This window comes from Leopardus geoffroyi, chromosome C1, assembly GCF_018350155.1.
Source record: "Leopardus geoffroyi isolate Oge1 chromosome C1, O.geoffroyi_Oge1_pat1.0, whole genome shotgun sequence".
Classification (NCBI taxonomy): domain Eukaryota; kingdom Metazoa; phylum Chordata; class Mammalia; order Carnivora; family Felidae; genus Leopardus; species Leopardus geoffroyi.
Genome location: NC_059328.1, coordinates 24,014,053 through 24,038,707, shown reverse-complemented (window position 1 = coordinate 24,038,707; position 24,655 = coordinate 24,014,053). Strand labels below are relative to the sequence as shown.

Here is a 24,655-nt window from a genome sequence, read left to right as displayed (position 1 = left end):
TCAGGTAGGAGTTTCCCAGGTGAAGGAGGTGATGAACGAGCAGGTGGAGATTCGAGAAGAAGGGGTAATCTTGTCTTAGGCGTGCTGAATTTGAGGGCCCCTCGTCAGTAGACCTGTCCAGAAGGCAGGAGCCCACCCAGGAGTGAAGCCCCGAGTGGGGCGCTGGGGGTGATGACTCTGGAGCAGCCACGGAGGGGCTACTTGAACCTTGGGGAGGGGAGTGTGGAGCGAAGCGTGGAGGCCCGATAGGGGAAGGGGCAGGAAGACAGACCAGTCAAGGAGACTGGGACAGAGGAGCCAGACAGGTAGGAGGAAACCTGGAGAGCCAGGGAGGGGAGTGTTTCAAGGCAGGGACAGTCAGCAGGGCCCCGTGCTACCCAGGGGTCAAGTGGGACAAAGCTGCGGAGTGTCCGTAGGATTTAGTGATAAGGAGGGCGTTGATGACTTTGTCAAGAACGGTTTCAGCAGTAAGATGTGGTCAGAAGCCAGACTGCAGTGGATTACCAGGCGAGGTGACATTTGAGCCAGGATGTGAGTGGCAGGTGAGAAACTAGAGCGCCAGCTGTGGACCACTTAGTGCTGGGGAGGAGGAGGCTGAGGGCAGTGGCTGGAGGAGGAAGGAGGTTCAAAGAGGGGCTCCCCCCAGAATGGAGGTCCATTCTCGGGCTGCCGTGAAAAGACAGTGCCGACCAAATGCTGAGCCAGAGGGTTAACGGATGGCTCAAATGGAGCCCTCCTGGAAGTGGCAGGGGGCAGGGGGGAGTAGATGTAGGGCTGGGCCTGGGAGTAGATGCAGGGAATTTGGGAGTTGGAGGGGTGGGGCAAGAAGTGTATGTGTGTGGGGGGGAATCCCACGCTGCTTTCTTTATAGAGGAGCTCATTGCAGAGAGAGAGGGGGGCAGAGATGAGCTCAAGGAGAGAGGTCAAGGTCTGGCACAGCCAGCCAAGGTGGGGAGTGGGGAAGGCGGGGAGCCGGGGAGTGCTGCCGAGAAGCCCCGGGCGCCCAGCGGATACGCAGCCCTGAGTCTGTCGTGGTGCCAGTTGGCACAGCTGTGGATTTCTTCAGCAGCCTGGGGGTGGGCGTGGAGAAGGCGGCTTGTCACAAGGCTCCGGGGCTGGGGACTGGCTGAGCGGGTGGGGTGGAGGGCTGGGTGAGGGGATTCAGGAGTCGGCAGGCACGGCACCAGCACCTTCTCTGCGGTCCGGTCCCGATAGAGTCAGGGACCTGACAGAGGCAGATGCTATTTGAAGGGAGGCCCAGGGGCCTGAAGGGTGGCAGGGGAGGGTGCGGAAGAGGTGCAGGTTGTGAGGGGAGGGGGGATGGTAAAAGTAAACCCACAGTTCCTGCCTTCTGAGCACTCACCACATGCCAAGCAGGGTGCCAAGGGCTTCGTGGCCTCCTGTCGGGGAGTCCGAGAGTCAGCCCTCAAGGTAGGGGGTGTTCGAGTCTTGTTCTACAGAGGCGAAAACAGGGGCAGAGAGGCAAAGACACTTGCCCAAGGTCACACAGCTGGTCAGTGGCCGTGTCCCAGTTGGGATCCAGGATTGGTGGGCTCCAACGCTCTCCTGGGGATCCAGGTTTGCGAGACGGTGGAGAAGTTTGGGGGAGAACATAGATTGAGCTCTGGGACCAGTGGTCGCAGTGGAGGGAAGGGCCCCGGAGTTGATGAGACCATAAGCTAGGCTGAGTGGCACTTCGGGGCCCCCTGTCCGGCGGGTTTGCTCCAGGTGGCCGTCTTCATGCCTGGTCAGAAAGAGCTTTCTCTTGGACGGACGCAGAGACCGGACTGGGCAGCAGGGGGCAGGAAGAGCACAGTCCTCTCCGGTTCCTTCAAACCCAGAGTGCCTGCTAGGTGCTGACCTGGCTTATCAGAAATAGGAGAGGGCCTGGGGTGGGGGGTGGGGGTGGGGGAGAGCAGTCCCTTCTAGTCCGGGGACAGCATGGGCTGAGCCGTGTCCCAGAGGCTATTCCCACCTGCCCAGCAGTCTCTCCACGGGCTGGGTCTTTCCCCTCACACTCGTGTCAGCCCCCATCTAGGCTACCCAGACTGTGGGAGAGGGCCTGGCTGAGCTCATGTCTGAGCAGCTTTGGAGAATGGGCGTTCCCCACCCCTCCTCCAGCACGGGTGGTGCTTCCAAGGCCTAGGCCAGACACATAAATCAGAGTGATGAGCTGAGAGCCCGGTGGGGCTGGGGCCGCAGCAGCAGCGGCCTCTGGGAGCATCAGCTGCTCTCCCAGCTGCAGGGGCAGCGGAGACGAGGGTCTGCAGGTTGTAGGCACCCACCCTAGGCCCCTGGGTCTCAGAGGCACCTCATTCTGACCTCCAGGCCACAGTCTAGTGCTGCATGGGGAGCAGATTTCTGGACCTGAGACTCAGCCCCTGGCTTGGCATGAATCGTGTCCCAGAGGCAGGCCTGGGGGGTGGTCTGTTCATCAGCCTTAGGAGTCCGTCCTGTGAAGGCAAAGAGCCTGGGCTTCAGGCTCACCAAGCTGTGTGGCCTTGGACAAGTCACTTTTCCTCTCTGGTCCTCAGTGTCTTCATCTTTAAACAGAGACGTTGGTCCCTACCTCCCAGAGGAGGATTAAAGGAGATAGGTATGGAGAGCACGTGGGCACAGAAGCCTCCCGGAGCTCGTTGATGTGAGCGGCCACTCCTCTTCAGTCTCCCCCAGGCTGGCTGAGGCAAGAGGAGGAAAAGGAAAAGACGGTTGTGAGGCCATGGGCAAGTCCTGTGTGGCCTCCTGAGCCTCAGTTTCCTGATCTGTGAAATGGTGGTGGTGGGGCAGGGGCAAGGACTTGAGCCTCACTCAGCATTGCCTGCAGTTGGTTCCAGGCCCTCAGGCTGAGGGCGAGCAAGGCTGCCCTCTCTGCGCCACTCTGGCAGGACAGAGCTGGCCTTGGCTGAGCCCCTGCCACCACCTCCGTGTTCCAGGTGAGGAGCCGGAAGAGGAACCGAAGGTGAAAACCCAGTGGCCAAGGTCTGCAGATGAGCCTGGGCTATACATGGCGCAGACAGGTAACCCGGGCCCGCCTCCCTTCCTCTGTGGCGGGGGCCCGACTGTGTGGCGTCTGGTGGCATGTGTGCTTGGCGTGTGCCCGTCTGTGTCTATGTCCTAGAGCTCAGTCACATCTCTGCCACGTGAGGCCTGTGGGCAGGGCTGGGTGGCCTCCTTAAGAGCCCGTCACTTGGGGTCAGGGTAGGAGGATCCCTATGAGGCTGAGTGCTTGGGAGGTGCCCCCTGCCGCCGACGCTGTCCCTCTCTCGTAGGCGACCCGGCGGCTGAGGAGTGGTCCCCGTGGAGCGTGTGTTCCCTGACGTGTGGGCAGGGTCTGCAGGTGCGGACCCGCTCCTGTGTGTCCTCCCCCTATGGGACCCTGTGCAGCGGGCCCCTGCGGGAGACCCGGCCCTGCAACAATTCAGCCACCTGCCCAGGTATGCCCACCCTCCCGCCTGGTCTGCCTGCAGGGTTAGGTCCTGCCTGGGACTCGGGCAGGTTCAGTTTCCAAAGACGGTTGGTTGCCTCCTTTTTTCATTCATCAAACTTGACTGTCCCCCACACTGTGCCTAGCCCCACACAGGGCATTGGGGACACAGATGAATCAGACCAGGGCCCACAGCAGCGGGCTCGGTTCTGGGCCCACCACTCCCCTGTTGCCTACGTCCTGGTAATCAAGGCTCATCTTTTTACCCTCACCGCCCTCTGTATTCCCTTTGCTCTGGCCATACCAGCGCCTCTTGCAGTTTCCCACCTCCCTGCATTTGCTTATTCTTATCCTGTCCACCCCCCGCCCCTCCACCTCGGCTGTTACAATTCAGTCTGACCTTCAAGGTCTAAGACTAATGCCAATGCCACTTTTTTTTTTTTCTTTTTTAAATGAAACCTTGCCTGACCGTCCCCTCCCTCCTCTGACTCCCCATCCCAGTCCCCAAAGAGCCTCCTCAGTCCAGCATGGAGTATTGAGAATGTGCATGTGCCTGCCTGGGACAGGTGGTCCACCATGGTGGGGGGCCAGCTTCAGCCAGTCCTGCTCCTCGTGCCCTGAGAGAGTGAAGTGGTGCCTAGGCCATAACCAGCTCCTGGCTGTGGATTTAGAGCAAGGCTACATGGGAAGGGGTCTTGGTACCTGGGGGTGTGGCAAGAGCTTGCACAGGGCTGGGGCAAAGCTGTGTTCCAGAGTGTGAGCTCTCTGTGTCAGTGTCCATGTAGAGGTTCGTGTCTCTTTGTGTGTCCATGCGCTTGGGGTGGGGAGGGGTGCTTCTCCTGCCCCAGGCCTGCCATGTTGGATTCTTGCTTCGGGTCTGGGGATGGGGAGGGCTGAAGGGAGGGGGGATGGGCTGGGGCAAATCTTGAGTCCTTTCCTGGGCTTTCCCTGTGCTCCCAGGAGAGGAGGAGCCCTGGCTCCCCTCCCGGGTGGGTCCTAGTCTCCCTATCCTGGTGGCCACAGGAGGCATCCCGTGCCAGTTGGGACTAGACTCCTGTGTCTTCCCCCAAGGGGTGGAGTCCTGGGGCCCAGTGCAGAGCCAATGAGGAGCGGTAGCAGAGCTGCCGGAGCTCCTGATTGGTGGGCGGATGGGCAGTGGGCGGGGCCAGGGTGCCGCCCTGCCACCGGCCACGTGCTTCCTTGCAGTGCACGGCGTGTGGGAGGAGTGGGGGTCCTGGAGCCTGTGCTCCCGCAGCTGCGGGCGGGGGTCCCGGAGCCGGATGCGGACCTGCGTGCCCCCCCAGCACGGCGGCAAAGCCTGCGAGGGTCCCGAGCTGCAGACTAAGCTCTGCAGTATGGCGGCCTGCCCGGGTCAGTAGCGCCCGTGGGCTTCCAGGCGGGCGCTGCCCAGCCGGGTGGGGGTTGGGAGACCCAGGGGAGGTAGTCAGGTCCAGTGCCCTGACCCTGGCGGCCCACGAACTTTAACCAAGCGTGGGGGGTGGGGGGACTGGCGAAGTGTACCTGCCGGCGTGGGAGGTGATGTGGCCCCGCCCAGACTTGGAGTTGGCACACTGCAGGTCCATCAAAAGAAGACTGCCCCTTCCCCTAAGCCCTGGGATACCCTTGCCGTCCATTGCCCTTGGGTGCTCATGGCCAGCTGGGCTGTGAGGGGACATAGATCTGGGCTTAAGCGTGGGCAAAAATCCAAAGGTGCCCCTGGGGCCCATTTCCCTGACCAAAAGAGAGCATGTGCCACCTCGGGGCTGAGTGTGGAGAGGTATCCTGTGTTCCTGGAGCTAGTGGCAGGCAGGCAGGCCCAGGCCCAGGCACCACCTGCTCGCTACAGCCCTCCCTTCATCCACCCCTCTCCAGTGGGTCTGGCCTGGCTCAAGTCTGAATGCCTGGCAGGCTCTGCCATCTCCCTGCGGTGCTCTGCCCCCACGAGACCTCACACCTCTTGCTCAATGGCCACCCCTGCTTGTGTCTCCCATGCAGTGGAAGGCCAGTGGCTAGAATGGGGTCCCTGGGGCCCGTGCTCCACATCCTGTGCCAACGGGACCCAGCAGCGCAGCCGGAAGTGCAGTGTGGCGGGGCCGGCCTGGGCCACGTGTACGGGTGCCCTCACGGACACCCGCGAGTGCAGCAACCTTGAGTGCCCGGGTGAGTGCTCGGCACACGGGTGGCAGGTGGCAGCCCTGGTCCTGGGGGCACTCGGGGCCGCTCACGCCCCGCTTCTCCTGCAGCCACAGATGGCAAGTGGGGGCCGTGGAACGCGTGGAGCCTGTGCTCCAAGACGTGTGACACGGGCTGGCAGCGCCGCTTCCGCATGTGCCAGGCCACGGGTGCGCAGGGCTACCCCTGCGAGGGCACTGGAGAGGAGGTGAAGCCTTGCAGCGAGAAGAGGTGTCCAGGTATCGGCGGCAGGACCCTGGGGGTTGAGGGACACGCCCGTGGGGACTGGCTGAACCCCTCCACTGTCCCCCCGCAGCCTTCCATGAGATGTGCAGGGACGAGTACGTGATGCTGATGACGTGGAAGAAGGCGGCTGCTGGCGAGATCATCTACAACAAGTGCCCCCCCAACGCCTCAGGTGAGGGGGGGAGGTGGCTCTCCCCTCGGGCCCCACCCCTGCCATTCTTGCCGTCTCCGTTCCGGGCCCCCAGCCTGTGGGAGCCTCCAGCCTGAGGCGCGGAGTGAAGTGGATGAGAGCCGGGCCCCACACCCAGCCCCGTGTCCCGTCTGCCTGCAGGGTCTGCCAGCCGCCGCTGTCTCCTCAGTGCCCAGGGCGTGGCATACTGGGGTCTGCCCAGCTTCGCCCGCTGCATCTCCCACGAGTACCGCTACCTGTACCTGTCAGTGAGTGTGCCCCGCTGGGCTGGGGCGACCCAGGATCTGTCCCAGACTCTGGGAGGGGGTGGGGGGAGCTCGTTTCTTGCTCTTGCCCATGTGCCTTGGCATACGTCTGCTGTGCCCACTTCTGCCTGGCTGCGCCTCTCTTTGTCTGGCAAGCTCCTATTCATACCTCAAGACCTGACTCTCAAGTGTCTCTCCTTATTCCTCGTGCCTATTTCTGTGCTCCTCTTGTCCCCTGAGCTTCCCAAAGTCATTAGGTGTTGTGGATGCTCATCGAGATGTCTGTGTCCTGTTAAGACTATGAGCTCCTTAAAGGCAGGGACAAAGTCGAATTGATTTCAGTGACCCCAGTGCCCCACCCAGGGCCTGTCATGGGGTAAGAATGTTGGCAGTGAACGTGGCCTGTGTTCGTCTGGCTGTAATTGGTACTTGCGTGTTTGCACTTGGAGCTTGTATTTGGAAGGGAGAGTGAGAGAGTGCGTTACGCTCCAGAGTGGGCATGACCCCTCTGGGATGGGGAGGTGCCTTGTCCCTGTGCCGTGCTTGTCATCTTTTATATGTACATCTGAGCACCTTCCTCCTCTAGCTGTTTCTATTTCAGTCTTTTTAAAGTATCTTTAGGTCTTTTTCTTGGACTCTGTCTCCTATGAGCCCCTTTGAGCATCTCTCTCTGACCTTTTCACCCTCCCTCTCCCTCTGGATGCAAGCAGAGGGTGGACTGGAGTGGGATGGGCCAGCGGCCGGTCCCAGCTCCTGACACTCTGGTGACAGCAGCCTGCCTGTCCCCTGCAGCTTCGGGAGCACCTGGCCAAGGGGCAGCGCATGCTGGCGGGCGAGGGCATGTCACAGGTCGTGCGCAGCCTGCAGGAGCTGCTGGCCCGGCGCACCTACTACAGCGGGGACCTGCTCTTCTCCGTGGACATTCTAAGGAATGTCACTGACACCTTCAAGAGGGCCACCTACGTGCCCTCGGCTGATGATGTGCAGGTACTGCCCTGCCCCGCCAGAAGGAAGGAGGGCACCCTAGAGTGAAGCAGGAGGTTGGGCCCCTGTGGCAGAGTCTGCTGGGGGTAGCACCTGTGGCTCTGATGGGGAAGCTTCCGTCCCTGGGGCTGGAACCTCCTGACATCCACTGCTCTTGCCCCAGCGCTTCTTCCAGGTGGTGAGCTTCATGGTGGATGCGGAGAACAAGGACAAGTGGGATGATGCTCAGCAGGTGAGGGGCTGGGCTTCCAGGCTTTGCCCCCCATGACCGATCCCTGCCTCGGACCCTTATACACTCTCTGTCTCCAGGTGTCCCCTGGCTCTGTGCACCTGCTTCGTGTCGTGGAGGACTTCATTCACCTGGTGGGCGATGCCCTCAAGGCCTTCCAGAGCTCTCTGATTGTCACAGACAACCTGGGTACGGGAGGCAGGCTAGGGAGGTGGGGCTGGACATGGCAGAACCCAGGCTGCTGTGGGAGTGGGGTGGTTTCTGAGGGCTCCTCCTATTTTTCTCTCTCTCTGGGGCCTGTAGTTCCCTCGTTTAACCCCTTCTTTGTATCTCTCTCCGTGTTTTCTTCTCCTCCACCTCTGTGTTGTTTCTGTGTGTATGTGTGCCCCACCTGTGTGTTTGTACCAACCTCGATATCTGCGTCCTGGTGTCTGTCTCTCCCGTATCGGCTTCTTCCCCTGTGACTCTCCCCTCTGCCTCTGTCCCTCTGTCTCGGGCACGGGTTGCAGTGATCAGCATTCAGCGGGAACCAGTCTCTGCCGTGTCCAGTGACATCACATTCCCCATGCGCGGCCGCAGGGGCATGAAGGACTGGGTGCGACATTCAGAGGACCGCCTCTTCCTACCCAAGGAGGTGCTCAGCCTCTCCTCCCCGGGGAAGCCAGGGGCATCTGGCACCTCGGGCAACCCTGGCAAGGGGAGGGGCCCGGGAACCGTGCCCCCTGGCCCAGGCCACTCCCACCAGCGCCTCCTGCCGGCAGACCCTGAGGAGTCCTCCTCCTACTTTGTGATCGGTGCTGTGCTCTACCGCACGCTCGGCCTCATCCTGCCACCTCCCAGGTGAGTCCCCAGGAGGGGTGCGTGGGGCCGCCCAGGTGAGACCAAGAGGACTGAGGCTGTGCTGGTCACAGGGAGCTCCCTCTGCAGCCTACTGCGGCCTTGGGCACCCTTGTCTGACCCTGGACATAGGTGCCTCTCAAAGATGTCTGTGCGGCTCCCAGAGGCTAAGCTGCGGATCTCACCTGAAGTCCTGGGCCCCATGGAACTCTTGGCCTTTAATTGGTCTTGGCTCCCTGGTAGCCCCCTACCACTGATCCAGAGCACCTTTGAGGTCCCAGACTGGGTCTGGGCAGCGGTGGTAGGAGCTGACCTCAGTACCCGTCCCCAGGCCCCCGCTGGCCGTCACATCCAGGGTGATGACAGTGACTGTGCGGCCCCCCACCCAGCCACCAGCTGAGCCCCTTATCACAGTGGAGCTCTCCTACATCATCAACGTGAGTTGGGGCCCAGACAGGAACCCTGGGGATACCCCATCATGAGCAACCAAAGGCTTGTCTGATGGGGAGGCGGTCTGCCCCGATAGCGGGTCCCGTGTGGGGCCTGCCACGGCAGGATGGGTAGCTGTCCTGGTGGTGAGCTCCCCACCCCACACCACACTCATGACTTCTGTTCCCCAGGGCACCACGGACCCCCACTGCGCCAGTTGGGACTACTCCAGAGCGTGAGTGGGGCAGGGGCGCAGTGTGGTGGGGGTACAGCCCTAGCACTTCTCTGTCAGGAAGGCTGTCTTAACCTGGAAGGCCAAAACGTTCCTCAGGGCCACCCTCGGGCTCGAGGCGTCAAGGGCACATCCCGGGGCGCCCCAAGCCACTTGCCTCTCGGGTGTGGTCTTGCTCTGATTTCACTCGTCCTGGGGCAGTGGCCAGCGCTGGGAGTGGGGCCGTGGAGTTGGGCTGGGTATCACTCCACCTCTTCCCTCACCCAAGAGATGCCAGCTCAGGGGACTGGGACACTGAGAGCTGCCAGACCCTGGAGACCCAGGCAGCCCACACCCGCTGCCAGTGCCAGCATCTGTCCACGTTTGCTGTGCTGGCCCAGCCGCCCAAGGACCTGGTGAGCGGGAGGGAAGCGCCTGGGCCTGGGGAGGGAGGGCTGCTCCCGGGTTGCCAGTGGCCATCTGTGACGGTGTTGGCAGAGACCTGGGTGATCCCGTACGTGCATCTGAGCAGGTGCACTCGTGCGATCGCGCCATGGAAGTCTGTGCCGCTGGGATGGTGCTCGCGGGGATGACGTACCTGGGGATGTGTGGTGGTGGCAGTCGTGTGCGTGTACACACACGTGCGTGTGTGGTTGTGTGTAGAGAAGCGTGGGTGACTGAGCATAAATACACACCCACGTGTGTGACTGGGTCTGCCCTGTGCACACGTGGATACAGCAGCGAGTTCCTTCCCTGTGAGTGTGAGGAAGGTGCAGGTGCCAGTTTGGGCTAGACAGGGAGTGGGGAGGGGGAGGGGGAGGGAGGGAGGGAGGGGGAGGGGGAGGGAGGGAGGGAGGGAGGGAGGGCCCCCCCGCAGCTGCCTCTCCTGGTGACCCGGTACACCACCGGCTCATCTTCCCTAGACCCTGGAGCTGGCAGGCTCCCCCTCGGTCCCCCTCGTGATCGGCTGTGCTGTGTCCTGCATGGCGCTGCTCACCCTTCTTGCCATCTACGCGGCCTTCTGGAGGTAGGTGGGACGCCGGGCAGGTTGGGGCGGGAGATGGCCGGCCACCCCGGGTTGGGTGGGGCCAGCTAGCGCCTCTGTTCCCGCCCGCCGTGCCCTCTCAGGTTCATAAAATCCGAGCGCTCCATCATCTTGTTGAACTTCTGCCTGTCCATCCTGGCGTCCAATGTCCTGATCCTCGTGGGCCAGTCACGGGTGCTGAGCAAGGCAGGTGCAGGTGGCGGGCGCCAGGGTGAGAGTGGAGTGAGCGAGCGTTTGCAGGTGCCAGCGCGCGTGTTTGCACATACCTGCCCAAGTGACGGGTGTTCGTATCCCTCAGAGCCGTGCGTTGGGGGTGTGTATGTGTGTGTGGGGGGGAAGTAGCGTGTGTGAGTGGAGTGGACGTGACGGCGTTGGAGAGGGGTGTGTGTACACTCGAGTGGTGAACATGTGCATCTGTGAACACGTACGTGAGCTGGGCACACGTGTCAGGCAGGTGGCATCTGTGGAGCCTGGGCCTCCCCGTGTCTGTGAGAGCCCAAGTGAGGCCTCTTGTGCCACCTGCCTACGGATGACCCGTGCCGGCTGTCCTTTAGGCCCCCTTGGCCTTCTCTGTGGTGCCAGCACTGCGAGTGCCAGGCGTGGGGCCCGCCGGACCATGATGTGGCAGGTGCTCCTGTCTTTCCCCCAGCCCCCACCCCTGCCAGCCCCGTCTGCACGTGGGTGGCCTGCCTGCCCGCCTCCCGGATGTCGAGTTCTGCGTGCGTGTCACTGGGCCTGTGTCGTGCCGTGTGTGGGTGCATCAAGGCGGGGGTGCCTGACAGGGCTCTGTGGGGGGCCGAGCTCGGGTGGGCGGCCATGGCCGCACCCAGCAGCGGGTGTGGGAAGCCTGGCCCCACCCACCCCGGTGCCTGCTCAGGGCCACTCCCTCCCATCCCTCTCTCTGCAGGGTGTATGCACCATGACTGCTGCCTTCTTGCACTTTTTCTTCCTCTCTTCCTTTTGCTGGGTGCTCACTGAGGCCTGGCAGTCCTACCTGGCTGTCATCGGACGGATGCGGACCCGCCTCGTTCGCAAACGCTTCCTCTGCCTGGGCTGGGGTGAGCAGGGCCCGTGCCGGACTCTGTCACTGGGCCTTGGGGGCAGGGGAAGGAGGATAGGGTCAGCTTTGGCCCTGGCCCCACTGTCTGGGCCAGGGGCCAGCCGCGCTGGGTCTGGGAGGAGAGGGGACATTGAGGACCGACAGCCGTCTCACTGTGTCCACCCCCCACCCCCCCACCCACCTCCTCCAGGTCTGCCAGCCCTGGTGGTGGCTGTGTCTGTCGGCTTTACTCGCACCAAAGGATACGGTACATCCAGCTAGTACGTTGGCCTCCCTTGGTGGGCAGCGGGGGTTACTGGACCTGTTAGGGCATCAGACTGGCCATTGGGCCTTCTCAGGCCCATGCCTGTAGTGCTTTGGGCAAATTCTTCCCTGTCTCCAAGCCTCTGTTTCCCTGACCGTAAAAGCACGTGCTGGGATTGGAGGTAATCTCTAAAAAACTATTTAGCTCACGGATCAGCCTTTGATCCCCACGGTGGGCTGGGGCTGGGTCTTTGTTAGAGGGGAAACTGAAGCTGAGCAGGAGCCCAGGGCTCACTGTAACCCAGCTGGAGGCCCTGCCCCATCGGCAGTCCAGGGGACACCGAGCGGTGGTGTTCAAGGGGCAGGCCTCCCGGGTGTCTGATGCCCCCTCTTTTCCCTCCACCCCAGCTGCTGGCTCTCCCTGGAGGGCGGCCTGCTCTATGCCTTTGTGGGCCCCGCAGCCGTCATTGTCCTGGTATGTGCCCCTTTAGCATCCTGGGAGGGATGTGGCCACAGGGGCTCTACCATCTCCCTGTACCCTAGCTCCCAGTTGGGGGTTTCCCTGCCAGGCGGGCGCCTGTTGATCCTGTGTCCCCCTGCCCGCTGGGCCCCCAGGTGAATATGCTCATTGGGATCATCGTCTTCAACAAGCTCATGGCACGTGATGGCATCTCGGACAAGTCCAAGAAGCAGAGGGCCGGGTAAGGGGGCTGTGACTTGGCCTTGTAGGAAGAGGTACAGGGAGGGAGGGCCGGGCCTCTTGGAGACTCAGGGCTTGACGATGCCAACCGGGGCTCCCTGACCTCGGTGCATCAAGGGTGCAGGCAAGGTGGGCACCCGGAGTGCTCTGCTGCAGCCCCTCGCCCACCCTAACCCACCTCTTTCTCTCTCGTCTGCCCTCCCCCTCCCACCCCACTTGGGGCTCATGCTGCCCCGTCTCCTCCCGCTTCCCATGTGTCTCCCCCCCTCTCCCGTGTCTGTGCCGCCCCCGAGGTCGGAGCGGTGCCCCTGGGCCAGCCTGCTCCTCCCCTGCTCAGCGTGCGGAGCGGTCCCCAGCCCCCTGCTCAGCTCAGCCTCGGCCAGGAACGCCATGTTAGTTGTGCCCCCCGGGGGGCGGGGTGGGGGCGGGCGGGGGCAAAAAAATGGGGGGCAGTGCCCATGGTTGGGGGGAGGAGGGAATCAGCCCAGCGCCCTGGAAAGCTTGCCCTGCCCTGCCGACTTCCACACACTCTCAAGGGCTTGGCATCGACGTTGGCAAAGGGCAACGGGGAGTGAATGTCTGTGCCTCTGGGAAAATGCTGGGTTCCTGTGCCCACCCCTTGCTCCCACCCCTGCCCCCACTCCCAGCTTATGTTTTATCCAGGCACAGCTGCGGAGCCCTCCTTACACTCCCAACCTACAGAGGCTCTTAGAATGTGAGGCCCTTAGAATTTGTGAGCCCATAGAACCTTAGAGCGATAGAATCTTAGAATAAGACAATCACAAGCTAAGAATGTTAGAATGAGTGAATCATAGTCTTATCATTTGTCATAGAAGCTGAGATTTAGAATTTCAGAGGCATTGAATCTCACAATCAATTGGGGGGCAGAGAATCTTAGAGAATTATTTCGAGGAGATACCTCTGGAAGGTGACAATCTTAAAATCGCAGCCATGCGCAAGTAGGATGAATGAATGAATCCACAGGAGCCTGGGGCCCAGCCTCCCACCCAGGGCCAGAAATCCATCTGAGCCTCCCTGACCAGTGGGGGTCCAGCTTTATCTTACATACCTCTAGGGTCAGGAGGCTCACCGCCTCTGGAGGCGGCTGGCACCATCTCTGGGAAGCTGTGCATCGTAGAAAGCTCCCTCTCGCTCAGGCTGCCATCTGCCTCTCTGACCCAGTCTCTCAGAACTAGCGGTTAAAAGCTGGGGCTCTAGAGGCAGCCAAGCTGGGTTTGCATCCCAGCTCTGTCTCTCTCTCCTAGTTGGGCACACTCCAGTTTCCTCATCTGTAAATTGGGATAATAATCCCCATGCCTGTTTATTGGAGTTGTTTTGATCACAGTGCGAACTAATGTATGTAAATTGTTCAGTGTAGGGCCTGGCAGAGGATCGGTGGCTAATCAATGGTAGCTCTTATGACTGTGATTAGGCCCTTTCGGAGTCTTGGCTCTGCCTCCGGGGGCTGTGGAGACCACTGGGTCCGCCCCCTGCCAGGCTGAATAGCCCTGAACTTCTCTTCCTAGGACAGGTCTTGGCCCCCTGCCCATCTTTCTGCCTGGTGCAGAGCTGTTCCCACCGCTGCCTGACTCTCCAACCCAGGTGTTCCCGAGGCAGAGTAGGCTGGGCGTGGCAAGCCTGCCCCACTGAGCCCATGTGGGCAGTAGCCAGGGAGGGCGGGCTGGCTCCTGTGCCTGGATGCCAGGACCCCATCTGCCTTTTCCCACCCTGGACAAGGAGGTGGCGGATGTGTGGGTTTGGTCATGACCCCAGCTTGTACGGCCAGCCCCAGCTGTAATCTTTCTGCCCAGGGCTCTGAGCAGCCTCTGGGAGCCTGGCACCGCCTCCTTGGGGACCTGAGAGGGAAGAGCCTGTGCTTCACTGGGCCGGACCCCATCCCCAAAGATCTGCGCTCTGACGTCCTCCATGCGCTCGCGCTGTTGAATCTTTCTGTGTGTCTGCTTATTCCACGCTCTCTCTCCCTGGCCGCTGTCTCTCCTCGTCCAGCCTCCTGCCTCCTGTCCTGGAATCTCTGGGGGGTGCAGCCCAGGCCCGTGATTCCGTGCAGACTGGGGCTGAAACTCACAGCGTCTGCGTCTGCCTCCCTCTTCCTTTTCTCTCCCACCGGCTCTTTCCACCTTCCCCGTCTCTGTCCCCTGATGCTGCCTCTGACTGTGGCTCAGGTCCACTGTGTCAGCCCCTTCCACCTCTCCTGGTCCCTGCTCTGGCCCCCACCGTTCTCTGCCTCTGTCTCTGTTCTCTGTTTCTCTGCCTCGGGCTCCTCAGCCTCTGTCTGCTTGGGGACATCGCTGAGGTCTTAGAGTTTGGGGCCCTGCCAGTCTTGGGCAGCTTAAGGACCCCAGGCCGGGTGGAGGCCTGGACTCAGCCCCCCACACCGCCCCTGGAGCGTCACCCTGATGGACCCTCTGCTGCTGTCCTCAGGGCCTCGCTCTGGAGCTCCTGCGTGGTGCTGCCCCTGCTGGCGCTCACCTGGATGTCAGCCGTCCTGGCCATGACAGACCGCCGCTCAGTCCTCTTCCAGGCTCTCTTCGCTGTCTTCAACTCGGCGCAGGGCTTTGTCATCACTGCTGTGCACTGCTTCCTGCGCCGAGAGGTGGGGCTGGGCGTCTCCTGCCCCCTCCCATCCACCTCACCTGTGCAGACTGGGAGGATCCAAGCCCCAACCGGGCCCCCAGCTGGGCTAACCCAGCTGGTAGCCTGGGACAGCCTTGTCCTTGGACTCCTGGCCTCCCAGGGCTCCTTCTCCCCTCTGACCTTCCCCTACACTGGATGCGCCTCTTTCCTTCCATACCTGCCTGGGCGCCTGGGGTGGGAGGCACAGCCAGCTGTGGCCGGGGGCCCTGTGGTGGCCTCAGGCCCAGCAGACACCCGCTGCCCCCAGGTCCAGGACGTGGTGAAGTGCCAGATGGGTGTGTGCCGGGCCGATGAGAGTGAAGACTCGCCTGACTCATGTAAGAATGGACAGCTGCAGATCCTGGTGAGTGAGGTGGCCTAGGCAGGGTGAAGGTGGGTTCTGAGTGTGCTCCCCACCCCTCCCCCGTCCCCCTGCCCCACGTTCATCTTCCCCATCCGTGGAGGGGATGGGAGACAGGGAGGGGACCGAGATTGGGTTTGATTCAGGCCCAGCCACTGACCGCTTGGTGGCATTGGGCAAGTCTTTTCCCCTTTCGGTTTTCCCACCTATCTGGCGAGGCTGGAGAAGACCATGTCTCAGGCTCTTCTGGGCTCTGTTGGGCAGTGTGCCAAGGGCAGCCCCTCTGGGTGGCTAGGGAGGGGCCTGAGCCCCGTCCCCCCACCCTGATACATGGATCCTCTCTCTGCCCATCTGCTCTGTCCCTCTCTGCCTATAGTCAGACTTTGAAAAGGATGTGGATCTGGCTTGTCAGACAGGTGAGTCTGCTGGTGCGGAGCCGAGAACGGCCCCCAGGGGTGGGTAAGAAGGGAGGGCCTCCGGCCCCATCGTGGGAGGCCCTGCTAGTGGTCTGGTCGTGCTGTTTAGCTGTAGAGTCAGACAGCCCTAAGTTGGAGTCAAGGTTGTGAACACCACTTAATGTGTGACTTTGGGCGAACAGCTTAGTTCTCTGAGCCTTAAATAAATGAGGGAACGTCAGATGCTTAGCAGGGTGCAGGGCATCTAGTGGCCATTACCTTATTATGTGATTTCCATGCCTCTTGCCAGAATCTCCAGTTCTGGCTCCTGGGGAGGAGCTGCCAGGGAACGGGGAGGAGCAAGGCCATTTTGACAGCCTCGTAGCTGTGGGGGGTCAGAGCTCAGGACCTGCACCGGGAACTGACCTGTGGGAGCTCCTGCCTTGCCCTGCCTTGCTGTGGGCCTCTGGGCCAGTCTGAACACTCTTCTTCTTAACATGCCCGGTGTGTGAGAGAGTATCTACCCCGTAGCCACCTCTCCAAGACTCAGTTTCCTCCTCCGTCCAAGCCCAGGGGCTTGGTATACCTCTCCAGCCTGGGCAAGGGCATCAGGGCCTCCTCCTCCCCAGGACTTACCTCTCTCCCACTCCCGCCCCCAGTTCTGTTCAAGGAGGTCAACACTTGCAACCCGTCTACCATCACGGGCACACTGTCCCGCCTGTCCCTGGATGAGGACGAGGAGCCCAAGTCCTGCCTCGTGGGTCCTGAGGGCGGCCTCAGCTTCTCACCGCTGCCTGGGAATATCCTGGTGCCCATGGCAGCCTCGCCAGGCCTGGGGGAGCCACCGCCCCCGCAGGAGGCCAACCCCGTGTACGTGTGTGGGGAAGGCGGCCTGCGGCAGCTGGACCTCACATGGCTGCGACCCGAGCCGGGCTCCGAGGGGGACTACATGGTGCTGCCCCGGCGGACTCTGAGCCTGCAGCCTGGCAGCGGGGGCGGAGGTGGTGAAGATCCCCCGAGGGCCCGGCCCGAGGGCACCCCTAGACGGGCTGCCAAGACAGTGCCCCATGCTGCCGAAGGCTACCCCAGCTTCCTGTCTGTGGACCACTCGGGCCTGGGGCTGGGCCCCGCCTATGGGTCTCTACAGAACCCCTATGGGATGACCTTCCAGCCACCACCACCGACACCCAGCGCCCGCCAGGTATCTGAGCCGGGGGAGCGCAGCCGGACCATGCCCCGCACTGTGCCGGGCTCCACCATGAAGCTGGGCTCCCTGGAGGTGAGGGGCTGGAGGGCATGGGGTGGGCGTGGGAGGCCCGCCCCTGTGTGCCCGAGACGGTGTCTGAGTCGCGGGCAGCCGCAGGGAAGGGACAGCCAGCAGCGCACCTCCCCCCTCCCCAGGGCGGCACCTTTGTATAAAGTGGCTGGGACCGTGGACACTGTGCATTTCTTCCTCCGCCTGTGCTTATGGACACAAGGGAACCCTGGCTTCTCTGAACCCCTGAAATGGGCTTGGACTTGGTGTGCTGAGAGCACACTTCTCGGTGCATTCCTGCTTGTTTCAGTGTCTCTTTGAGGTAACTGGTTAGGATGGGTCTTCCTTTGAGGGGCCTGTGGCTCAGGCTAAGTGTTGTGTTGTTAGGGAAGCCACACCAAGCCCTGGGAGCCTGGGTCTCTTGAGTCTGGCAGGTCGGAGTTTGGATCTGGGTGCTACTGATCAGCCGTGAGATCTTGAGCGAATCTCTCTCTGAGCCTCAGTTTCCTCACTTGTAAAGTGGGGAGACTCTTTGTAGAGTTGTTCTGAGGACGAATTGAGTGGTATAAAACGCTGGTCTCTGTGTGGAACCGGTAGTAAGTGCTAGATAATTGGGAGTTGCTGCTGTTAACATCCCTGGAATCAGCCTCAGAAACTGCCCATGGGCCTGTGGTCATTGGCCCTCTTTTCCTGAGAAAACACAAACCCCTTTCCCTCCCTACCTGTGTGTTTTCTGTGGAGGCTCCACCCTCCCTCTGGCCACGTCAGGGAATTGCTGAGAACAAGCAGGTGATAGCGGTCCACTGTAGAACTCCAGAACATTCTGGAACTCTGGGAAGAATGATGGAAATGTGGATAAGGACAGGGGCAGGAGTCACGGCTCAGACACTGTTGGCTGCTCTTGTTTGGCCTCAGAAACCTCTCCCCATCCTCCGCACAAAGGATATTAAGTTAGCAGCTAGAGGTTTGCAAGTTGAGTTTCTCTCCCAAAATGTTTCTTGAACATTTGGTGCCTGCTCCCGCTGCAGATGGCAAAAACCGGAAGGCATAACAAAGACAAAACGACACCGGCACTGGGGAGGAGTGCGTTCAGCATCATGGCAGGTTTTGTTCTGTGGACACCTGCCCAGGGTTGGGCCCACTGAGGTGGGGCCAGTTTCAGGCTCCTTGTGTGGGAGGTAGCAATAAATGTGGCAGTATCTTGAGGGGTCAAGGATGACGTCCAGAATTCTGGTGCAGGCAACCGCAATGGAGTGGAGGCGGAGGAGCGGGTTTGGGGCGGGGAATTCTGAGTTTTTTTAGTTGGGCACAGCTGTGTGTGTGGTGCCTGGGGACAGGAAGAGATGTCCCACTGCCTCCAGAAAGAGAGAGGTGGCCAGAACAGAGAGGACACCCATGTGTCACCCATGTGCATAGAGAAGGGCAGGAGAAGGTCCAGGGCACAGCGCGGAGGGCCCAGTGTTGGGGAAGCCAGGGTGGACGGTGGAGAAGGGGCAGGCAGAGAGGTGGAAGGACCAGGAGAGAGTGGTGTCATAGAGGCCAGTGGTGATGACCGTGTCTGCTGGGCCTGGGACTTGGGAAATCTTAGATGGCGGTCTTAGCATCATCCCTGAGGGCCTTGGGGTAAGTCCCTTCTCCTCTCTGGACCTCAGTTTCCCCAGTGTAACCTGGGACAGTTGACTTTGGTCTCATGAGTGCTCCTGGTGCCAACATTCTAAGATTCTAAGGCCTCCTCCTCGAATAGTTATGGATGCTGGGTAGGTCACCGGGGCCTTGAATGCTCTTGGGCAAGTGAGGGGCTGGAAAGGGCCTGGAGCAGTGCAGAGACCAGGAAAAGGGGCAAGGCAGGGTCAAAGGAAGGACTTGAAAACCTGAGTCCTCCTGTTTGTAGGAGAAGTGGAGAGCTCCAAGGAGAGGGGAGCTTGTAGCTGGCAGAGAGTAGGGAGAGATGGGGCAGAGGGGTAGAGTCCGGGGCACAGAGGAAGGAGTGTCTGCTCTGTGATCCCACGTGGGAACCCATGTCTGTGTGTGGTCGCACGTCTGTTGTGTGTCTGTGTATGCGGTCTCCCTGTGAGCGTCTGCCTGCAGGCTCAGTCATGTGTGGGAGCAGCAGGGGTGTGGGCCTGGGGCCTGAGCTGCAGCGCTGTGGCTGGGTCATGCCTCAGCTCCTCATCCCCCAGACCTCCGTCCTGTTCCCACAACCCCAAGGGCTGCCCTGAAGTATTCCTAGCTCCTGGGCCTGTGCTATAGGAAGGTTACAGGGGTAGGTGCAGATGTTGGGTGCCAGGTCTCTTGTCTCTAAAGCCACTGCATGTGGTAAAAAGCTTTCTTCTCCTTCACTGTTTCCTTGGTGCTCCCTCCCAGCGAAAGAAGTTACGATATTCAGACCTGGACTTTGAGGTAAGTGGGGTGTGTGTGTGTGTGTGTGTGTGTGTGTGTGTGTGTACACGCATATGTGCATGTATGCGCATGTGTGTTGGGGGGCATCCGTGGGTGGTGTCTGTCCCTGGAGGGCCCACTCCTAAAATTAGCCAAAGCCCCTTTGCAGAGTCTGACCCAAGGACCCTGAACCCGTGGTTTCCACGGGGGCTTCCTACCATCCCCCGATCCCAGCCCAAGCATCACTCCGGGGTAGAGGGAGACCCAGGCCTTGTCCCAGAGGACCAACAGCAGGCAGGGATGTGGGGAGCCAGGGGACAGGAGTGGGGGGTGGCTCACAGTGCCACCCCAGTGCGGAGCACCTCCTCTCACACCCTGTGGCTCCCAGAAGGTGATGCACACCCGGAAACGGCACTCGGAACTCTACCACGAGCTCAACCAGAAATTCCACACTTTCGACCGCTACCGCAGCCAGTCCGCAGCCAAGGTGAGGGCTACCCCCGCGGTTTTCCCTGCCCAAAGCTCGGGGCCCAACCTGACACAGGGCCCCCTGGGGTCAGACCCTGACCCGTGGCCCCCGTTGCAGAGGGAGAAGCGGTGGAGTGTGTCCTCGGGTGGGACGGCCGAACGGAGCGTGACCGGCGTAAGTGCCCCTGAGCTGGGTTGGGGTCAGGTGGGCTCCGAGGGGCTCATTCCCTCCCAGCCCTCCTCCCCTTCCTGGGCAACCTCAGCCTAGCTCACTGAGGGTCCACCCATGGCATAAGTGACTGTTGTGAGGCTGCTCTGGGGATGGGGAGCATTGCCGAGACTCCAGCAGGGTCTTGAAGAGGGGGGAGCACACAGAAGACATGATCCCAGGGGCCTCTCAGAGCATCGGGCTCAGGAACCCAACTACGGAACCAGGCGGATCTGGGTTTCAGTTCTGCTCAGGCACCTGGTTGCTGGGTGACTTTGGGCTTCACCAGCCCTCTCTGGGCGTCCTCAGTTTGTCCTGTACAACGAGTGAGAGGGTATTGGCCCATCTCCACGGGTTCCTTCCCACTGCCCCCACAGGAGAAGCCCAGCCCCGGGGAGCACCCCGGCTTGTCCCAACAGCGGAGACATCAGAGCTGGAGCACCTTCAAGTCTATGACATTGGGCTCGCTGCCCCCCAAGCCCCGAGAACGGCTGGCCCTGCACCGAGCAGCAGCCTGGGAGCCCACAGAACCACCTGATGGCGACTTCCAGACAGAGGTGTGAGTGCCACACCGGACTGCCCACTGCGTATAAATATATATATCTCTCTATTTTCACACTCCACTTTGGAACCACCCAGGAGCCGGCGCCCCCTCCCCTTTCCCGAGGGCTGGGCAGGGAGGCGCAGTGGACTCGGCCGGGCTGGGGAAGCCAGACACGGCATGGCCTGGGGGGCCAGGGCCCTTCCCTGTTTCTCAGAGGCCCCCCCATCTTCACCCCAGGCTGTCTGTCCCTGTCCTGGGCTGGGGAGGGGGGAGGGGAACTTTGTCGGGAATAAACTTCACTCTGTGGATTTTGCTGCTGAGCTGTTTGCTTCCCCCAGGTGAAGGCCCAGCCCTGGGACCCCAGCTTTGTTCCCCCGTCTCCTTGGTTCACCTCACTTGGTCTCAGCAAATTGCATAATGGGGTCAGGCCAGCCCTGACTGGGAGGGGACACCTGGGCTCTGACTCCATCTTTGCCCCCGATTTCCTGGATGACCTCGGACGCATCCTGTCTCCTGTCAGGGCCTGGGTGGGTAAGCAGACTGGGCGTGTGGTATGGGACCCCTTGCAGCTGGCCTTCCCCCGTGGCTATGATGGTCATGGCTGCTGTTCACTGGGACTCAGAGGCCAGGCTGCCTAGGCCGGAGCCAAGGCAGTGCTTAGTGACCTCAGTTTCTGTGAAATAGGGATGGTGATAGTACCTACCTCATAGGGTGGCTAAGAGGATGAGACATTAATATATGCAAAGGGCTTAGCGAGTGCCTGGCACAGAAGCCGCTTCTCAAGTCTTAGCTATCATCACTTGGCACTTGGTCTCATGCTGCGCTCTGTGCTAGGAGCTTTGCACACACAACCACTGATGCCTCCGAATAACCTTGCTGGAAGGTTTTAGGCTTGTGGATAGGAACACAAGGCCGGAAATGGGAAGTGACTTGTTCAAGGCCATTGTCAGAGTCAGAGCTGGGATTTCAAACCCAGGCTTGGTGGACAGTGGAGCCCACCCTCGTACACCTTTTATCAGCCTACCCCTGATAGGACAGGAAGCTTCAACTCACCTCTCGGCACCTGAGCTTCATGGCTGCAGGGGAGCAACAGGGTGCTGGGTGGCAGTGGAGCCTCGGGGTTCAGGGCTTAGTGTGGGTGTGGAGTGGGGGGACCAGGCTGCCTTGGTGCCAGAGGGCCGGGATGGGAGGCTCATTGCTGGGGTGTATGCTTCACATGCCTGAGTGGATGGACCCTTGCTCAGTTCCCAGGCACCCAGGAAAAGGGGGCACAGGCTCAGCATGTAAAAATAGCTTGCAGTCTGTGCAGTAGTGTGCTTCTGTGGTCAGGCAGCATTGGGAGCGGGGCCACAGGTGCAGCTGCTGGCCTGGCCATTCAGCAGTGTGGGCACCCCTGGCCCACTCCCCAGGGACTCAGTCTCCGGGGATGGCTGACACATCAGAGGGAGGGGTTAGGTGCTGAGGGAGCCTGGATGAGAGAGTGGGGGAAGGGACTGGCTGCTGCAGCAGGGGTGACAGCTAACAGCCTCCTAAAGGAGCTGGAAGAGGGATGGCCATGGAGGTACAGGCTCCCTCAGTCTTCTCTGAATTCTGCCTGCTGTGGGCCTGGTCAGGGGAGCGGGAGCAGAGTCCTCAGGCCTGTGCCCCTAGGCCCTGGGCTTTTCCAGGCCCCCTGAGTTCCTTTGAACCTTCCAGGCCGCCTCCCCTTGGGCACCCCGGGCACTTACTGTGTACGGTGCTCTCTCAGGCACGACTTCATTTGAGTCTTCAAGGTAGGTATTGTGACTCCCCCACTTTACAGATGAGAAAGTCAGGGCTCAGAGAGGGGACATGACTTTCCCAAACTCACACACCTTGTCAGTGGCTTTACTGGGACTTGGGGCTGTGAATGGCAGGATCTCGATACCAGCCAGCCCAGGTAAAAGGGAACTTTGTTCACTCAGGAGTTGCAAGCTGCAGCAAGGACAGTGGTGGGCATGTGTGGCTGGCCTTGGGTGAGGGGACCCAGGGTCAGAGTGCCACTGGGCATCCTGCTCCTCACAGCTGCTCTCTGTCAGCTTCATTCTTCCAGGCAAGCTTCCTCACCCCCCGCACTGGGTTTCCTTCTCCCAGCACCCAGCACTTGCTTTGCCCCCAGAGAGGAAGAAACTTTCTCCTGAATTCTAATCAGAAACTCCCCAAGGAGGGGTGTGATTAATCCCAGGCAGAGGTTGGGGTGCTGTGATGGACATTATTGGCACAAAAAAAAGCCTCTGGCCCTGACCTTGGGCCCCCACCATGGTGCAGGCCAGGCTTTTCTCTGAGCTACCACCTAAAGCCTTCTCTGTGCCTTTCCTGTATTCCTGTCTCCTTTCTTCCTGGCCCTGGGCTCCACTGGCCACCGCTGGGATCTCTGGGGCTGAGCTGCCATGTGCTTTCCCCTCCCCTCTTGTGGTTTCTTGCTGTGCATCTGGTTTGGGGCAGTTTAATATTCACCTTGTTGGTTCTGCTCAAACAGGCTGGAGGCTCACCGCTTCTGTGGCAGAGCTTTCCTGGGTTCAGGGCCCCATCCCTCTGCCCCTCAGTCCTCACTCCCCCAAGCCCTGACTTGGGGTGTGACTTTGGACAGGTTGCTGGGCCCTTGGCTTGGGTTTCCTTATCTGTAGGCCTGAGAGCTCTTCCATTAGGGCTAATAGCTAACTCGTCATTTCTTTCCTGGACTTGAATTTCTCACCTTGTTGTCTTCCTTATTCTCTCTGCCTCCTATCTCCAGTTCTTGGTCCACCTGGCCCAAGTGTGATCTTTTCAAAATGCAGACGTGGCCTGGCCACTGCCCTGCTCAGAAGCCTCCTAAGGATCCTAGAAGTAGCCTAGAATCTACGCCCTTGGTGATGTGACCCTTGCCTAACTCTTCTGGCTTGTCTCTCTGCCCTCTGTGCCTAGGCACATGTCATTTCTTCTGTTTGGGACTCCCTCCTGGCAACCCCCTTCATCCTTCTAGATCTAGCCCAAGTGGCCCCTCTGTGAAGTCATTCCTGAACTCCCTGTCTCAGGAGTTGGCACCCACTGGGCTCCCAAAGTCCTGGCACACACTTTCACTGTCAAACTGCTCACAGAATTGTTGTCATTTATGTTGATCTGGTCAGGTTTGTATGTTCAGTTGGCTCCACACAGAGCAGGCATCAGTGGATCTTTATTGAGTGGACAGACGGAATGCACAAAACAACATTGGTTTCCTCATCTGCAGAATGGGGATATGGATAATTCTTACCCAGCCCTCCTCACTGATATTATTATTCATGGGGAGCATTTTGCAGGTCATACCTGCCCCTGTCTCGGTTATTCCTTCCAGGGCCTTGGTGCGATCCAAGGACCCAAGGTGAAGGCAGCCCTGGATGCTGTCCAGGGTGCTGAAAGGGACCCACAGCCCTCCCAAGAGGTGAGACAGCCTTCGGGGCTCACCCAAGCTTGGTTGCAGCTTCCCTTGCCTTCCAGGCCATGGCAGGGTCATGCGTGAGCAGACCAGCCCTATGTGTGTAAGACCAGACCCTGGGAAAATGCCCAACAAAAAACCAAAAACTACATATGTAATTTTAAATGTCAAATTCTCTAGTAGCCATTTTTAAAAAGGAAATAAGGGTGCCTAGGTAGCTCAGTCAGTTACGCGTCCAACTCTTGATTTTGGCTCAGGTCATGATCTCACAGTTTGTGGGTTCAAGCCCTGTGTCAGGCTTTGTGCTGATGGCACGGAGCCTGTTTGGGATTCTCTCTCCCTGTCTCTTTCTGCCTCTCCCCTGCTCACATGCTCTCTCTCAAAATAAACAAATAAACTTTAAAAACAATAAAAAGAAAAATAGGTGAGATTTATTTTAATAATATATTTAGCCCGATATATCAAAAAATCATTTCAACACATAATCAGTAAAGGAAATTACCAACATTCTCTTTTCTTACTAAGTCTTGAAGTCTAGTGTTTGTTTTACACATACAGCACATCTCAGTTCAGCCTGGTGACATTCTAAGTGCTCAGTAGTCAAGTGTGGCTACAGACTACCATATCTAGGGCACAGCTCTAGATAGAATAAAGGCAGTGGCCTTGGACATGTCAGTTCAGAGTCATTTGTGGAAAGGGGGTACAAGTACTACTTGCCTCACTGGGTTCTGATGGGCGTTCAAGAAAGTGATGCAGGGAAAATTCTTAGCACAGTGCCAGCACAAAGTAGGTCCTAAGTCAGTGATGCTGGAACCTAGGTATTCAGGGGATGCAGGTGGGCAGGGAGGGGGTGTTGGGGAAGTAGAGAAGGTCCCAGGGAGACCTGTGGACTATCAGGCCTACCTCAGCAGGGCTGGGGGAGGGGTGCACACTCCTCCCCACCCTCAACAGCCTGTCTTCCTTCTTTCCACCTGCAGCCACGGA

At 60.1% G+C, this 24,655-nt stretch overlaps 1 protein-coding gene across 9 annotated transcripts in view; it reads left to right on the top strand.

Annotated features, from left to right (window-relative positions):
- ADGRB2 (adhesion G protein-coupled receptor B2) overlaps window positions 1–20,567 on the top strand; it is a 36,400-nt gene extending 15,833 nt beyond the window's left edge. For 3 of the 9 annotated variants that reach the window (XM_045476480.1, XM_045476475.1, XM_045476476.1), the window contains 29 exons: window positions 2,934–3,017; window positions 3,270–3,434; window positions 4,631–4,795; window positions 5,420–5,584; window positions 5,668–5,835; window positions 5,913–6,014; window positions 6,174–6,280; window positions 7,070–7,264; window positions 7,425–7,493; window positions 7,571–7,679; window positions 8,000–8,330; window positions 8,659–8,764; window positions 8,948–8,991; window positions 9,257–9,383; window positions 9,891–9,994; window positions 10,096–10,198; window positions 10,920–11,070; window positions 11,263–11,332; window positions 11,724–11,790; window positions 11,931–12,016; window positions 12,309–12,407; window positions 14,458–14,629; window positions 14,918–15,013; window positions 15,387–15,426; window positions 16,065–16,684; window positions 19,025–19,060; window positions 19,428–19,526; window positions 19,626–19,682; window positions 20,093–20,567. In XM_045476480.1, the coding sequence (XP_045332436.1) occupies window positions 2,934–3,017; window positions 3,270–3,434; window positions 4,631–4,795; window positions 5,420–5,584; window positions 5,668–5,835; window positions 5,913–6,014; window positions 6,174–6,280; window positions 7,070–7,264; window positions 7,425–7,493; window positions 7,571–7,679; window positions 8,000–8,330; window positions 8,659–8,764; window positions 8,948–8,991; window positions 9,257–9,383; window positions 9,891–9,994; window positions 10,096–10,198; window positions 10,920–11,070; window positions 11,263–11,332; window positions 11,724–11,790; window positions 11,931–12,016; window positions 12,309–12,407; window positions 14,458–14,629; window positions 14,918–15,013; window positions 15,387–15,426; window positions 16,065–16,684; window positions 19,025–19,060; window positions 19,428–19,526; window positions 19,626–19,682; window positions 20,093–20,278 (3,923 nt within the window). In that variant the 3' untranslated portion in view covers window positions 20,279–20,567. Of the gene's footprint in view, window positions 1–2,933; window positions 3,018–3,269; window positions 3,435–4,630; window positions 4,796–5,419; window positions 5,585–5,667; window positions 5,836–5,912; window positions 6,015–6,173; window positions 6,281–7,069; window positions 7,265–7,424; window positions 7,494–7,570; window positions 7,680–7,999; window positions 8,331–8,658; window positions 8,765–8,947; window positions 8,992–9,256; window positions 9,384–9,890; window positions 9,995–10,095; window positions 10,199–10,919; window positions 11,071–11,262; window positions 11,333–11,723; window positions 11,791–11,930; window positions 12,017–12,308; window positions 12,408–14,457; window positions 14,630–14,917; window positions 15,014–15,386; window positions 15,427–16,064; window positions 16,685–19,024; window positions 19,061–19,427; window positions 19,527–19,625; window positions 19,683–20,092 lie in introns of those variants that run through there. The other 6 variants (XM_045476482.1, XM_045476483.1, XM_045476479.1 and 3 more) reach the window with 6 other exon arrangements.
- Window positions 20,568–24,655: the final 4,088 nt, after the last annotated feature.